The sequence below is a fragment of the Xyrauchen texanus genome, chromosome 24, assembly GCF_025860055.1.
Source record: "Xyrauchen texanus isolate HMW12.3.18 chromosome 24, RBS_HiC_50CHRs, whole genome shotgun sequence".
Classification (NCBI taxonomy): domain Eukaryota; kingdom Metazoa; phylum Chordata; class Actinopteri; order Cypriniformes; family Catostomidae; genus Xyrauchen; species Xyrauchen texanus.
This window is the reverse complement of record NC_068299.1, coordinates 42,612,196-42,629,840: the sequence shown is the minus strand read 5'-3', so window position 1 is coordinate 42,629,840 and position 17,645 is coordinate 42,612,196. Positions and strand designations below refer to the sequence as shown.

The window sequence follows — 17,645 nt, the reverse complement described above, 5'->3', positions numbered from 1 at the left end:
TCATGCTAACACATGTTAGCATCGCCTAGCGAAGTGCTAAAACATGCTAAAAACGTGTTAACATCAAGATAACACATGCTAGCATCGCCTAGCGAAGTGCTAAAACATGCTAAAACGTGTTGACATCAAGCTAACACATGCTAGCATCACATAGTGAAGTGCTAAAACATGCTAAAACCGTGTTAGCATCATGCTAACACATGCTAGAATCCCCTAGCGACGTGCTAACACATGAAAAATTCTATGACCATTATTTTAGTGCTTAGCAACAAGTTAGAAAATGCTATTTGATGAGTTTTGCCACGGCAAGCACCACTCACATTTTCTTCAGGAAATGTACCCATCTAGTATTAACTCTATACTCTTCTTTAAAGCTTCACTTTATTTAGTTGTCCAGCTACTGGAAGCTTGCTTCTAAAACATCCAGGCCAATTTAACTCTTACACTTGTGTAAAATCACCATGCAACAACTGCTTTATGCAGCACAATGAGCTAGTAGCTAACAGCTAGCGGTCACGTTTAAGATGATGTCACGGCAGCCTATAATCCCACCCATGTTGTGGCACTAAACTGCAGTGGAAAAGCAAGCTCAGAAAAGTAAAGCGAGTAGAGTCCAACCGTAAAGTGGAGTGGTCCTGTAACAGAAGTGTTTTGAATACTTATAAGGCAAAAGGAAAAAAAAATTATATAAAAAGCTTTATTTGTCAAATCATGACAATTTAACCACAAACATTTCAAATGTTTTAGACCAAAATAATAATAATAAAAACAAAATTTATTCTGCTCTTATTTTTTACTGGCCAACTCAGTTATAAATCAGATATATGAACAAATCATTTTAAATGTTGTCCTTCGAGATGTTAGTCTAAAATCGTGTTTCACAGATTGACAGGAATCCAGCTTTCATTGCAGTTGTTTCATCTGTCTAAACATATGCAGCAACTAATGGACAATAATGTTGATTGTTGAGACGTGTTGTGAGAGCAGATGGTTGTGTACATGAACACACCCAACGCCACGGAACCAGCCAGCACTTTCTCATATTTAGAACTAAATCGACTGTTATTGTGGGCTCTTTTTGTTATTGAGCATATAGACACATGTAGGGGATGAAAGAGTGGTCTCTTGTGATCCTCCAGCACATGGATGATGATCATGTTCATGAACTTGTTCAGATGAAAAGTAGATGTGTGGATGAGACACATGCTGGCTGTAATCTGAACACAAATCAGTGTCTGTAATCTACTTTAGGTCAAAAAGTAGTGTAACACTTTACAGTTACTGACTTTCAATGAACTTAAATACATTACTCAGGCTACACATTTTTCACAAGTTCATATGTATGTCATTATCACGGAAACCAATGTGCAACAATGGAGGAAAATTAGACATTATGAATTATTTGAGTGGAAAAACAAAAACATTTGTCAAAATATTTAGGAATATAACTAAGTGAAGTGACTAGTTATGTGATTCCTTTCATCCATTTAGTAGTCAGATTAAAATTGCATATTAATAATTTGGAGTGTATTATTGATTTGAGTCTCTCTACAGTTCTCTCATTCAAATCCATCACAAATAATTAACACTGTTCAATTGCAAGACCAAATTTAATCTGAAAACTGATAATAATAAAATAATACAAATGTTCATTATCAGAGATGGTGTTAGTAGGAAATAGTACAAAAGGAAGGGGAAAAAAAAACTAAATAGCTTTTAGTATTTAAATCAAAACATCCTGGTCCAATCAGCTTTCAGGTCTTATTCATCAACACAGGATGGCCAAAAGCTGATCTTGGATCAGTACTCTTAAATGTCCACGGAGCAGAACGATTTTACTACAATGCATTCACAACAGGAGCAACACAAACCCTTTCACAAAAACATCATGTTACTGCAGTTTATTGTTGTAAAAACCAACATTGCAATTGCAACTTTATCCTGAAAGACGGATGTGTGATTATAAAAGGCCCACTGACAGGATCTCTGATTAAAAATCAACTAATTTAAAGGAAAAAATGAACACTGTACAGCAGTTTTCCAGCACCCGCTCACTCTCTGAGCACACATCAGTGTTGCGGCTAGTCCTGCTAGCCCATCAGCCCCTGCGATCGGCTCACTGAGCTTGTGCGTTTCAGAGCCAGTACTGTTAGACAGCAGGAAACAGAAGAACAGATCGCTTTAAGAGCCCAGACGAGGCCGCTTCCGTGGCGACTGTTCCTCTTCGTCATGCTCCTCTTCATCCTCATCATCGGGGTAATCCACGAGGCCCATGGGTCCAGTCTGAAGAACACAGGAGGTTTAGATAAGGAAACAAGCTTCTTTATGGAAACATGTCTGTACAGCTGTCAAATAATTAGTCTGAGATCTCATGAACATTACCTTAATGTGGCAACATTACACAGTTCATTACACATATCGAAGAAGTGATGAGGTGAAATGTCCACTGTGTGGCGCAACAAGAGTTAAATGTTCTCTTAAACAGATGAAGTGTTTGAGGTTAATGCTCAACAAAAACAACCTCCCTACCCTAAACCTAACCGATAGTGTCAGAAAAAGCAAATGTGAGATGAAAAACACAACCAAAACATTTTGTGGACTCACGTGCTCTTCAGTACTCGTACTCCGCTCCTTTACATCACAAGTGCAACGTTCTATCAGTCAAAGCTACTGCATAATTTGATCACACTTGAACAAACTTGTAAATGTACAGCAATGGCCAAAAGTATTGGCAGTGACATACATTTTGTGTTTTGCAAAGTTTGCTGCTTCAGTATTTGTAGATAATTTTTTCATGTATCTATGGCCCAGATAGCAAAAAATATCCGCACGGCTTCTTTTTGCCGCCGACCCCAAGCTGTCGGCTATAGTCCCACTGGCGGGGATGAAACGTTTGCCGGCGAATTCGTCACTCCCATTTCTTGCGAGATGCCGCCGGCGAATAGCTGGCAGGCCGACTGCTTCATTTTCTCTGGCGGTAGCCTCCGTCTAATGGACCGTGGCCGGCTGGCGGCAAGCCGCTTTGAAATACAAGGACAGCTTAGACTCTCAAAATCGACCAGCCATGTTGGCTATTATTATTTTTTGCTCCAAAGCCATTAGGGTTTATAACAGAGTCTTGACTCTTGATTCCATGATAAGGTAAGGTTTAGGAAATGACATTTAAATTACTTTGAAACTCTGAAGCGATTATACAGTAATATATGTCAAATATATTGAATTATTTTATGTCACTTAGGTGAAAATTGTTTACGTTTCTTTGATTGATGCACATTTGAGACATGCACCAACAAACCAAAAAGAATTCCTTTTGTAAAACTTACTTGGCAATAAATATCTTTCTGATTCTGATTAGGTTTTAAAATAGATATTTAATTCATGGTATGAACAATTTAGCAGAATAAATTGATGAAGTTAGACTTTTCACCAATGCCTGTATCAGTGAACAGTGAAAGATATCTGCAACATGGGCAAAATCTTGGGTATACTTTATATTTTTTTATTAATTTGCAACCATGGTGATATCTATCATAAACATGAAAATCCCTGTTTTGACGTGAAGGATAAACTCAATGAAAAAGCTAAATTATCCTCTGGTTTCACAGTTGCGCAGAAATTTCGTTTATGTCTTTACATTTTTTCCAACCTCGATTTATTTGTTTTTTTTACCTTTTGTAGGTAAGGGATTCGTTTGCAATTATGACCTGTACAAATGTTTAAGAAAGTGTTAAAGTCCCTGTAAAAAAATCTAAACACATTATAAATGTTAAATGTATTGCTAAAACACATTACAAAGACTGTGAACTGTGGAGTCCTGAATAGCCTACGTGCACAAGCGTAGTGACGAACTTCCGCTGTCGCCAGAAGTCGGCACATCTGTTTCCGGTTTACTTGCGCGTCGCCCAAAATGTCTGTTTTTACTCGATGTCTCCAGGATCTTCCAATAATTAGCGTCAGCGATGTTCATCGCATTGTTGATGCCTGGTCCCCTGATCTGACAAGCAAGAGGGACAAGGGCTTTAAACTCTACATATCGAGTTATCTGCACAACTACAAGGGTAAGTATTTTAATCTAATGTGGTGTGCCGGCAGATAGCGGCTAAGCTAGTTCGCCACGTGTTCATTTTTAATGTAACGTTAGTATAGAAGCTTGTTTTTTCTTAGTTTTAAAGCAGACTGTTTGTTAATTTTTGTGATAATTGTAATATCAATTGTATTAACTTGCTCTCCTCTCATTTTCTAATAAAGATCAGGGCACAGGTGAAGTCACTGTCAGGGCATTGTGTTACAGGTCCATGAGGAAAACAGAGAAACCTCACAGTTTGAGTGTATGGTGAAGCTAGAATTGATAAGACCGCAGTTATAGGCTTGTAACTTTAATAGCCCGATGTTCCTGGGGATTCGGCTAAGGTTATTCATGTTTAATGTAATTCAAATCAAATGAAAACAGTTATTGTAGGCAGGTAAGTTTCCCTAGCTGGTCCCCTCCGGGTAAAATGCGTTCTTATTCAGGTTTTCAACACAGTCATTCGTTTAAGATGCAATCTTGTGTTATAAGTATTAGGCTATCATGATTATACAGTGAGCAAGCTATATAAATGTAAGGTATGGCGGAGGATCAGTGGCCTTAACAGATTCACGAACAAACAAGAACTTACTGTTAAAAACTCCCCTAATTACTGAAATAGCGCCAACTAGTCTCCACAAGCACAATAAATGTATTGACAAAGAGACAATGAACTATTGACAGAGAACCGCATGTGACATCCGCATGCTCACCACGTGCTTATCGTGTGGACAAGAAGGGGGAAACTTTGAACGTAAAAATGTGTGTGTGTGTGTGTGTGTTTTTCAGTTAAACACAGAACTGCATATTGCTAATGAAATACGTGTAATCCCTGTATGTTGTGTATTTCTGAGGTATATCAAACTCGTTAGAACTGTTTAGTTGTGTGTTTTAAACTCTGAGGCCTCATATTTAATAGCCTCAGTGTATATTCCCTTTTAAGTGTACTAAATATACTTTTCTTGGTATCAAATTAAACCTTACGATTTGGCCTAGCTAAATTCGAATATAAGATCTTCGTAGAATGATATTACGTTATGTTTTGCCATCTTTTGAGTCATTCAGCCCAAAATCTCTTACCGTCATAAACCCAGCCAGAAACATGCAAATGAGCCGTGACGGAACAAAGGAATCATTCTCCTGCCCAAAGGAAGGAGAAGTTTACGACCTCCAAAGAAATGTTAGAGAGGGCTGATTCTAACTCAATTCTTACTGAGAAGGAGAAATGAACACTTTCTAATCCTATATATTCCATATACACATATATATATAATCCATGTGATAAATATTGACATGTATCTAATGTGCCATCTCACATTTTCCCTTAAATGTGCTTGATCTATGTTTTCTTGCAAACTAATGGGTTAATGTTTCAGACTTTGCATACTATGGTTAACCAAAATCATATGTGTGGCATATTTGGTCTCTATAACTTGGTATTTTGAAGATTGAAATGACTGTGTACATGATATGTCGATAACAACAACATATTAGTATTACAAGTATATTTCCCATTTTCTTTCTTGCACATGCAATGGGCAATTTTACAACAAAGAGCAATAAACCAAATTCCCGCCTAGAACTCAAACCCTTCTTATTGGTCGAGCCAATGAGAGGTGGGACCTGTTTCCTGAGGGTATAAAATTGCTGCGCCCAGTTCCTCGCTCTCTCTGAGCCCCCTCTTAGCTCTTAGCTCATCTCTCTTAGCCTCTCTTGCTTCCTGCCTCTCTTGCCCTCTGAGCCTTGTGCTCTCTCACTCTCTCGCTGAATGATGCCAAACTAGAAGGCCCCAAGGACTCCCAAGCGTGTGCCAGGCTACGGCCTTGACTTTCCATTCACCAAGATTCTCTGACTCCCACTGGTTCTCTCTCATCAAGACAACATCATCAAAGATCAACTGGAGCCTCAACAAATTGCATCAGGACAGTTTAATTCAAATGGGACATGCAAGTATCAAACTTAGTCTCATTATTTGATACATTAAGTATCCTCACCCCTTTCTAAAAAGGGCATGTCAGAACTAATATGATGGTTTGCTCAGGCTGTTGATCTGCTGAACTTCAAACAATGCTATAACTTCTTGCCTTCCTGTATTCTGCTTCAGCCCTCTTTCCCTTGGTAAACTGTATGAATGTATGTATATGTATGTTAGAGTAGTTTAAATGTTTAGTCTAGTTAATAAAGTCTTGTTCATGTCACATGTAAAGTTGTCTGTGTCTCAAGCTCATATCTAAAGTCACTAATCATAGATTTTGACTACTTGCTCTTAATACTTAGTAAGAAAGACATTTCCCTTGCCCGGAAATGTACATTTCTATTAATTAATTAATAACCAAAATTGAGTGTTCACGGGATGAACCGAGTATTTGGTTGTAATGTTAATGTAGCTACATCAAGTTAACCCGATTAACTGATCCAAATATTCATAATCGATTATAACAAGTTATGATTGATTATTAATATTTCATAGAGCTGATTCGCTACCTAATGGTGGAAGAATATAGAGCTGATTCGCTACATAAATAAGTATTTAATATAATAAAAGTGTAGAGAAACAACCGAGGGTGTAAGGTAAAGGCTGAATATTGTAGATTTATTACAATATGTTGCATGTTTGAATTAAAATACCTGTGGATATGCAACTTCCCACTCATGAAAGTTTTATGTTATTCGAAGGAGCACACTCTACAAAGGCCTGACTGGAGATTTGCCTGATCTATCCGTCCTTCAGGTGAGTAGGGATATAACAATAGCAAATTTCACTGTACAGTATGATATATCAACCAAAATCTGTATACCAATATTTCATTATATTCTTTTTCCTCTCCTTTTACAAACAAATATTCTGCTTCAAAGAAAAAAAATGAAATTGATGTTCTCATAAGGGTCCTTCATTATGAACTTGTATGCCATGCATAACATACTGTGGATAGAAATTACAGGGAAAGTTACTGGTATGATAATTGTGATTATATTATATTACTATTATATTTAGTGTATTGCTAATCAATATATTGTTACTTCCCAGGTGACAGCGGCTCACTTATAGAGCAGGTGAAGCAAGTTGGGACAATGTTGAAGACGTTTGCTCGCACTGGGCAATCAGGTACAACTTGCAAACAACACCTGTGGTTGTTGGTTTAATTCCCACTGGGGCCACCTGTACATGTAGTAGACCTAGATATAAATGTCATAGTTTAGTAGTTGAGGGACCAGGACTGACTACTTTATTCTTTTATTCCGGGAACCCCTGTAGGTGCAGATCAGACCCTAATGCCGCGACGTCTTGGGAGAGTTTGGCGATGTTGTGCGTAGCATGGACAACAAAATGGATGCTATGCTGCAACATTTCAGTGCCAATGTGTCTGTTGGAGAGTTATCCCTGCCAGGGGATCTGTTACTCCCCCTAGACACCCAGGAAGATTTGGCGTTGCTTGACAACAGTTTGACGCAGGATAAAGAGCTCCAGCAACGATTTGTAAGTGTGCTGATTTCGTTTATAAAGCCATAGGGTAATCTAAAAAGTACAATTAAGATTGTACACTGCATATTCTACAGTCTGAATCCACAGCTTGTCACATTTAAAATTTATGAGAAGCTTCAGAGAAATGTAATTTGTAACACTTTTTTTTGGTATTTTCAGCTTCGGTTTTTGGCAATCAAATGTGGGAGGGACCTAAAGACAACCGTGTGGCGAATGCTTCAGAGTATCTTCTCTAATCACCTTTCCATCAATACAACCTGGACTGGTGTAGGGGATAAAGCATGTTTTAGAGACATGTTCCTGAAGACCATTGTTCAAAGTAAGTTGGATATTTTTTTTATATTTAAGTAGATGTGTATGACCTTATGCCATTCAAATGGAATGACAGATCTTTATTTTCCACAGGAGCCATCCGGAAGAACCCGGCAACCCAGGATGCCACTGATGAGCCGATCCAGGTTAACGTTACGCGTTACCTGAAAGGAGCATCTGAACGTGAAGGTGGAAAAAGGCACCACACAGCTGAGAGGGACCCACAGCCGACCCCTTAAACCTAGGCTGACTACTGACACCCCAGCATCACTGACAACTGGAACCCTTTCTTTATCCTGCTGTCAGTAACATCAAGACCCCTAAAAAAGCCTGCTAAAAGTGTCAGACTACACTCACCCAATCCACACTGTTCACTGTGGAAATTGCTCTTTTTTTTTCTTCGTGACCCTGCCTTGAGGGCAGCTCCTTGGATGAATATGGGATGGTTTGTCCTTTTATACAGGCGCACGAGGAATCACTGAAGATATGCCAATTTGCACTGCCTCATTCTGGAGGTCGGGGAAAACCGGTGATTCTTAGCCCACTACGCCACGCAGACCCCAACCACTCCAGACATTCTGATTGGCTGTTTTCTCTACAGCCAGATTTTCTGCTGTTAATTGTATTTGTTCCCACTTGTTGTCATGTGTAAGTTCAATGTCAAAATTTATATTATACCTGTTATCCTGCAGATTCTTTGATACCAAAGATCTCAATTATTTCATATGCAATTTGCTGCTTATTTCATTGTTACAGTGCTTAACTATTCTATTTTTAAATATAGCTTGTAAATCCTAGATTATACATCTAATACTTGATATCTGCACATTATCTGGTATAAAATATTCGACTTACCGTGACTTTAGTATTGGCTTATTTCATTCCGTCAGTGCTTAACGATTCTATTATAGTTTGTAAATCCTATTTCATGCCTGATATTTGATATTGCACATTAACTAGTACCAAAAATTCTACTTTCATTCCATCAGTGTGCTTAACTGTTATTCTATTAAAAATAGCTTGGGAATACTATTTCATACCTCTGATACTTGATATTGCACATTAACTGGTACCAAAAATTCTACTTCATTCCGTCACAGTGCTTAACTGTTATTCTATTGTTAAATATAGCTTGTAAATCCTTGTGCCACAGGTCAGCATTGCAGTTATAATGGTATATTCTACTCCACAGCTTTACTCTAAATTATTACCACTTATCCTATTGTTAGAAATGACTTGTAAATATGATGTTATACCTCAATTTATTTGGTATCCTGCACTTTCTTTGGTACCAAATATCCTCATTGCTTATGTTTACTGGTAATTCTTTTCATCCCAGAGCTGATCTCTTTATATTATTAACAATTATTGTAAGTGTTACAATAGTGTTTTTTTTGGGTTTTTTTTTACCAAAATTGAATTGGAAACCTGCATGTTCTTTATTGTGTGTGTGTGTGTGTGTGTGTGTGTGTGTGTATAATGTTTGTATTTTTCTGTTATTTATATTTCATTGATCTGACATCTTGTTTCAATGACAGTTAATGTACTTTGAAATGTGGAATTAAAACGGAATTGTCTGGTTTGATCAATCATTATTCTTGATAAACTGCATGCTAAAAATATAAAATATATATATATACACATATACACACACAATAAGCTGCGGCTGATCGCTCGAAAATAGCGTTTGCCTCAGACGCCCCGCGGAAGGTCCACCTTCGATATAACGGCAGCGGAACGGCGGATGGCCAGCGGGCCGGCCGCGGAACGCAGGCGGTAGGAAGGCGGCTGCCGCGCTGTCAAACGTGTTTGCGATAATGGCATTCTGCCGCTTGTACTGCCTCCGGAGCACCGCCAGCGGCCTGCCGACTCATTGCTATCTGGGGGTATACTGGAAAACAATGATAATGAGTTTTAAAGGCTTTTATTGGCAAAAACACTACATTTATGCAAAGAGTCAATATTTACAGTATTGACCCTTGATCTTCATAACCTCTGCAATTCACTCTGGCATGCTGGATATCAGCTTCTGCACCAAACCCTGACTAATGGCGATCCATTCTTGACTTATTAGTGCTCAGATTTCTGTTTGTCCACTCTTCTTTTGAGGACAGGTTCTCTATGGGATTAAGATTCGGGGAGTTGCCTGGCCACAGATCCAAAATTTCAATGTAATGATCTCCGAGCCACTTCATTATCACTCTTAACTTGTGACATGGCGCTCCAGCATGCTGGAAAATGCAGGAAACATCATCAAATTGCTCCTGGATCGTTGTGAGAAGTTGCTCTTGCAGGACGTTTTGATACCATTCTTTATTCATGGCAGTTTTTTGGGCAGAATTGTGAGAGAGCCCACTCCCTGTGATGAAAACCCACACATGGATGGTCTCAGGATGCTTCACTGTTGGCACGACACAGGACTCATGGTAGTGTTCACCTTTTCTTCTCCAGACTATTGATTTTACAGATGTCTCAAACAGTCGGAAGGGGGCTTCAGAGAAAATAACTTCGCATCAGTCTTCTGCTGTCCAATCCTTGTACTTCCTGCAGAATTTCAGTCCGTCCTTGAAGCTTTTCTTGGAGAGAAGTGGCTTCTTTGCTGCCCTTCTTGACACCAGGCCACTCACTGTGGGTGCAGATGCACTCACACCAACCTGCTGCCAATATTGAGCAAGCTCTGCACTGGTGGTGACATGATGCCGTAGCAGACTCCTCAGGAGGAGAAGGTCCTGGCGCTTGCTGGACACTCTGGAACATCCTGAAGCCTTCTTCACTGCAGTTGAAACTTTATCCTTGAAGTTCTTGGTGATCCGGTAAATGGTTCTTTCAGGTGCAATATTCTTTGCATGTGAGGCCATTTTGATGCAAAGCGATGACGGCTGCATGTCTTTCTTTAGAGGGAACCATTGCTAACAAGAACACAATGATTGAAAGCACATCTTCCCTCCTTTTATAGGAATAAAAGCTCTTATAATCTCTTATAATCCAATCAAAATGATAGAGTGATTTCACCTGACTAGTACTCGTTCACACTTTCACAGGTGCTGCTGATATGATTAGTGAAATGATGTTAGCTGGTCATTTTGTGCCAGGGCCAAAAAACTGTGAAATTTGAGTAAAATTCTTTGTCCAATTAAGCTTTTTACAGTTATTTAAAATGCATCAGATCACTCTGCACAATAACGTAGAAACAATATGAATGAACACGTAAACAACTGAAGCAGAAAACTTTGTCACTGCCAGTACTTTTGGCCACGGCTGTAGTTGATTATGTAATGTAAATGTTAAAATGTGTCATGCACTCGAGTAAAATAGTTTAGATGTCATAACATTTTGTGAGGAACAGGGTAAAAAGTAAGTGTTTATGAACTGATAATCTGCTGTTTTACTCGTGTGAAAGAGAATAATAGTTATTGTTGTAGTGCCTCTAGTTTTAATTTCGCCAGGAAACTGCTGCCAAACGTACAAGCAAAAATGTAGGAACAGTAACATGACTATTTGGGCATGATGTACCCTGGCGGTGTGTCCGGAGGGCACTGCAGGTGGTTTGGAGCTGCTGCAGGAATCTGATGGTGGAGGTTTGGAGCTGTTGGCAGCTCCTGTGGACTGAGAGAAGGCGAACTTAAAGCTGCCTGTGGGCGTCCGCTTGGCATGACTCTCTTTGTCTTTGTCTTGACACTCTTTCACTGAAACAACAAGACAGATGTGTGAATTCACAAAGTAAAAGTACTTCATTCTTTTTAGACTTTTGAATAGGATGTGAAACTTTAATCGGTTTAATCTATCTTTAATCGATCGGTTACTGGCTAGAGATCTGATTCAGTAATGAATCATTTAGACAGAAATGTGAATCATTTCAACTAACTCATCAAATATAATGGACAACTGACACACAAACAATATATCACTATGGCTTTGAAGATATTTTTACACAACGCAAGAGCAATATATAGCGGATGAAATATTAGACTTGAGGAAAACTAGAAAATCTATATTCACTAATTTGATCATTAATTTGATCTATATTCTAAATTCCCATGAGCATGGCAACACTGATGTTAACATGTTTACCTGAAGTTCAAGTACCATTTACTAAAACAAAATGTGAATCTGCAAGTTGTTTTATCTAGTCACCAACTACACTGATTTAAATCTCCATGAATTCATGATGGGTGCACTGTACATTCAGTAACACTTAATACACGAACACAGAGGGTCTGTTCAAACTTATTGAGCTGTCTTCCTGTCTCCTTCTACATAGGCAGCTGTCTTTTATGGCTGCATCCTTGCTGAAACGATGTCTCATAAATGAGCGATTTGAAACACTACAAAGGTTTCAACTCTGAGTCATCCTAATAGCGTTCCATACTCAAATGAGCATCAAAACGCATAGCACACAAACATTTTGGGTAATATAGTCCGTTTTAAATTTTTTTATTTTTTTAAATGTATCGACACCATTCAGTATTTAATGCATTCTACATAGTGGTGCGGTAGACATTTTTACTACAGAAGAAGTCATACGTTTTCACACACCTAAGCCAAATATATTTAAACTCAGTTTTTCACAATTCCTGACATTTAATCGTTGAAAACATTCCCCGTCTTAGGTCAGTTAGGATCACTACTTTATATTAAGAATGTGAAATGTCAGAATAATTGTAGAGAGATGTATTTATTCCAGCTTTTATTTCTTTCATCACATTCCCAGTGGGTCAGAAGTTTACACACTTAGTTAGTATTTGGTATCACTGCCTTTAAATTGATTATCTTGGGTCAAATGTTTTGGGGATCCTTCCACAAGCTTCTCACAATAAGTTGCTGGAATTTTGTCCCATTCCTCCAGACAGAACTGGTGTAACTGATTCAGGTTTGTAGTCCTCCATGCTCACACATGCTTTTTCAGTTTTGCCCACAAATATCGGGTTAAGGTCAGTGCTTTGTGATGGCCACTACAATACCTTGACTTTGTTGTCCCTTAAGACATTTTGCCACAACTTTGGAGGTGTGCTTGGGGTCATTGTCCATTTGGAAGACCCATTTGTGATGAGCTTCAACTTCCTGGCTGATGTCTTGAGATGTTGCTTCAATATATCCACATAATTTTCCTTCCTATTTTGAGAAGTGCACCAGTCCCTCCTGCAGCAAAGCACCCCCACAACATGATGCTGCCATCCCCATGCTTCACAGTTGAGATGGTGTTCATCAGCTCACAAGCATCACTTTTTTTTCTCCAAACATAACGATGTTCATTATGGCCAAACATTTCAATTTCTGTTTAATCAGACCAGAGGACATTTCTCCAAATAGTAAGACCTTGGTCCCCAGGCTGATTTCTTTTGATTTTCCCATGATGTCAAGCAAAGAGGCACTGAGTTTGAAAGTGGGCCTTAAAATACATACAATAACTTCTGACCAACTGGAATTGTGATATTCAATTAAAAGTGAAGCAATTTGTTGGAAACAAAGTAGATGTCCTAAACAACTTGCTAAAACTATAGTTTGCTAATATTAAATCGGTGGAGTGGTTAAAAAGTTAGTTTTAATGACTTAAACCTAAGTGCATGTAAACTTCTGGTATGCTTTATTGCCGAGACAGAACGTAACTCTTCAGATGTCAGCCGCAATGTGGAAAAGCTTTCGATGCATGGATGCGTCAGAGACTATTTCAGGGTATCTGCAGGTTTGAAGGATTGACATTTAATACTTTTTAAGACTAGTTAAAGCCAAATAAAATAAAAAATAAGACCACTTTTGCAATGAAACAAATGATTTAAAAACACATTCAATTATTAACTAGCAGGTCAATACAAAACCACTGAGGCTCCTTGATGTCTGTTCTTGGCAGATACCTTTATAAATACTTTAACAGGTTGTTAAAGGGCATTTCTGTCATTACATTTCAATCTCAAGCCTGTATGAATTTCTCTTTTCCGTAACACTAAAAATGTGATGTTAAGCAGAATGTTAGTATTTACGGTCACTGCATCTGTTTTCCATTCAATGCAAGTTGTCTAGTTCCTGAAACTAACATTTTCACCAACATCTCCTTTTGAGTCTTACAGGTTTGCAACAGCATGAAGGTGAGTGATGACAGAATTTTCCTTTTTGGGTGAACTAGTTCAAGTCAATACTCTCCAGTTGTACATTAAAAATGGCTGTTTAATGTTGACAAAATGTATAAATTGATAACAGATGAAATCATGAAAGACAGATAATGACAGATAATAATATATATATATTATGAATATTATCATATTTATTTAGCTATACTATTATTATGTATATTACATGTTAAATTGTTTATCTGACATGGCAGAAAAAATACCTTCTATACATCAGATGGAGCTCCAGATAGACTTGTTTACTTGCATGTCCCCACTGTTTGGTATCTGATGATCATAATCCCCCTCAGCCCATCCCATACCGCTTTGACCGAACATTTCCACTGGTGCAACGTGAGCGAACCAGTGCAAGCGGTTTCAATTAATTCCTATGAAAGCAGAGCAACACTGGTGCTAGGTGGATTGTGGGATTGACAGCAGCTCGGAGCAAGCTGTTCACTAGTATTGTGAGCTATTCACTATTTAAAGCATCTCCTCTATTCACACCCCAAAATGTATTTTGAATTTGAAATGAATTTTAAGATATTTAAGACTTTTTACGTACCCGCAGACACCCTGATACTTTAGACTGCATGTGAACTTCACAAAACATGGTTCACCTCCCAGAAGGGTTTTTGTTTGCACTATCCCTTTAAGTTGTAAGGACTGCAGGTCTTAATATTTGATATGTTTACTTTGTATAAAAGTTAAATACTAATGAGGGTCAGTATTGCTTATGTTCACAAATAAATGTTTATATTCCAATTATTTCATTTACATTTACTTTTATGCATTTGGCAGAAGCTTTTATCCAAAGTGACTTACAGTGCACTTATTACAGGGACAATCCCCCCAGAGCAACCTGGAGTTAAGTGCCTTACTCAAGGAAACAATGGTGGTGACTATGGGGATCAAACCAGTTTACCAGTTACGTGCTTTAGACCACTACACCACCACCACTCCGTTTCAGGCACTTTTATATCGATTTAACAATGCATTTGGTGATTTGATAAGAGTCCTCTGAAGTATTTTGATGAATGAGAAATAGTGAGTGACATATCGTAGTACACCAAAAATAATCACTGTAATATCGTATCGTGACCTAGATATCCATATAGTATCGTATCGCTAGTTACCGTGTGATTCCCACCCTTAATTAGAAGTACATTTATAATAAAAATGTTTCTTGCCTTGTCCACCATGTTGGATTTATTTATCCACCGAGCTCATAACGGTGCGTTCTGGGATCGCCTGGTAGAATACATAAAAGGAAACCTTAGAATTTGGCCAAAACGAGACAACTTAAGGGAGGCAGCATAATTAATGTCAGCCTTCACGTCAGGAGCACACCTATAATGTCATAAAGTGAGACCCTCACTAAGATTTGGAACAGACCCATAGTTCCTGGGGTTTGTTTAAATGAAAGTGGCACTGAATACGAGTTCACAGTTGACTAGAGCCTAAACGCAAGAATACCTTTCTCATTCTCCATGAACTTCCCGTAATCAGTGTTGCTCTTGTCTGATCCTGCGTCTGTTTCCTCCACCTCCTCCTCATCTTCATTCAGCCACATGTCTTCATCGTCCTCAAATGAGCGCGCATCTCTGCGATACCTGTCAGACATTCACCTGACCCGTTACCCGGCATGACATGATCAGTTTGTGTAGTCGATTGAAATTGGATGCGTTCAGGTACCTGTTGAGTCCTCGGCTCTGTCGCTCCTTCTCCTGCTCGTATCGACCCTTCAAACCCTTGAATGTCTGCACGTACTCAATGGACTCTAGCGCTTTGTCGAAGTTATCAACGATGTGAGCAGTGAGAGACTTGATGTCCTCCTGATGATGAAGTGACACTCATGAGACACGAGCAGACAGTGAGTAATGGAGGAATATGAAGGATACACACTCTTACCACTTTAATGAATTCGAAGAGCTCGATGATGGCCGAGTTCAGCAGGTTGTATCTGGTTCCATTGTCCAGCAGGGCATTGATGACCGGATCAAATAGCTTTCCTTTCATGATGTAGCGGTTATAATACTCATCCTTCAGACCAATGATTCTCCTCATGAAGCGCAGGGCACCTGAACGATCAAATGACCACAGTTCACCATTAACCTCAAGCAGCTGTGCAGAAGAACACAACTAAGATAGGAGAGGACCAGGGAAAACCAAGCCATTACAGTAGTAGACAACAATTAACGCAGAGATTACAGAATGAAATGCAGAAAAGTTGCTCTGGCACTGTGAGATTTTGTTCATTGAAACTGCCAGAACTTTCCCATTATCTGTGCTCACCTTCACACACATCCCAGAAAATGACATTAAGACAAGTGACATCATGATATCCAATAAGTTTGCTCCCGAGAAGCCATGCTCCGATGCATCGCGTACGCTAGTTTCGCCGACTGCACGGCCGCGAGGAGCTCCCTGGTTTGAGTATCACACTTCAATCCACAGTCAGTGTTATTTATCTGTATTTTCTTCCGTGATGGTGAGATATCTGCATGATAATCAATTATTTTATCACGGCAGTTATTACTTTTACAAATAGCTCAAAAGATTTATGGTTTGATGTTAATTTTATGTTATTGGCTGCTGAGTTATTATGCTTTTTTTTATTAATATACTGATATAACATTTGTCCTTTTTAATGATATGATGCAATAAGCACTGCTGCAGGTTATATAAAACGCTCTCCCCTGCAGAATGTGCATTTTAGAAACAAAAGAACTGATTCCTTGTGAAATTAGAATAACTTTGTTTTATCGGCATTATCATCTGTAACCAGCAATTCAAACACTATCAATATCGTTAGAGCGTCGGCAGCAGTGGGAATGACACCAGCAACACAGATTGCAAAGTCTAGCGACATCAAACGACAACGCCACCCCCGGTGTGAACTGGGCTAAAAGCAATTTTCATCCTCTTTTTTTTTATAAAAAGTCAGTCACAAATAAAACAAAATAGTACTAAACGCATTGTAAGTCATCTGTTGCAACGCACTTGATCATTTTTTGAGGAGCTGACCTTGAGGTAAATGTTTCTTCATGTTATTATTATTCTAAAAGCTGTACTATTGAAAATAAAAGCAATATTTGGAAAACATAGAAATGTATTATTTGAGACCTAATGTGTTAGAAAATAGCAATTAGTTAATTTTCTGAGGTTTCATTATGCCCTTATTAGGGTTAAGAAAATAATTTAAGAAATAGCTGGCCTGCGTAACTTTGCGTTTAAATGAATTTGCGCGAGTGAGACTGATGGCACAAACGTTATGTTAGTCTACCTATAAACCTATCATTACAAGTCATTAAAAGTGTACTGTGTCTGGTTGTGTTTCTTTTGTAAGGGGGTCTTTATTTTATTAGCCTATAAACCTACTGTATTTACACTTACATTTATCTCTGTAAACTCCGTGGGATGATGCTCACGGACATGGTACTTCAGGTTTGGAGTTCCCTGCATGAGACGACACTTTTCCACACTTTACAAACTGGATAACCATCATCAACATTTGAATGCAACCGCCCGAGTGGAGGAAAACCGACATGCAATGACTATCGCAACAAGTGTATGATGCTGTCAATGTAGCCGATTGTCTCTTAACTGAACTAATATTTAAAACAAAAATAAGATCTTTGTAAGGATTTTATTTTCCCACAATGCCGTGAAAGAGAAC

At 38.6% G+C, this 17,645-nt stretch overlaps 1 protein-coding gene across 2 annotated transcripts in view; it reads right to left on the bottom strand.

Annotated features, from left to right (window-relative positions):
* Nucleotides 1-773: 773 nt before the first annotated feature.
* LOC127617864 (serine/threonine-protein phosphatase 4 regulatory subunit 3-like) overlaps nt 774-17,645 on the bottom strand; it is a 61,285-nt gene continuing 44,413 nt past the window's right edge. For both annotated transcript variants that reach the window (XM_052089981.1, XM_052089982.1), the window contains 5 exons: nt 15,878-16,047; nt 15,662-15,801; nt 15,443-15,579; nt 11,376-11,548; nt 774-2,283 (listed from right to left, as the gene is read on the bottom strand). In XM_052089981.1, coding sequence (XP_051945941.1) covers nt 2,182-2,283; nt 11,376-11,548; nt 15,443-15,579; nt 15,662-15,801; nt 15,878-16,047 — 722 coding nt within the window. In that variant the 3' untranslated portion in view covers nt 774-2,181. The remainder of the gene's footprint in view (nt 2,284-11,375; nt 11,549-15,442; nt 15,580-15,661; nt 15,802-15,877; nt 16,048-17,645) is intronic.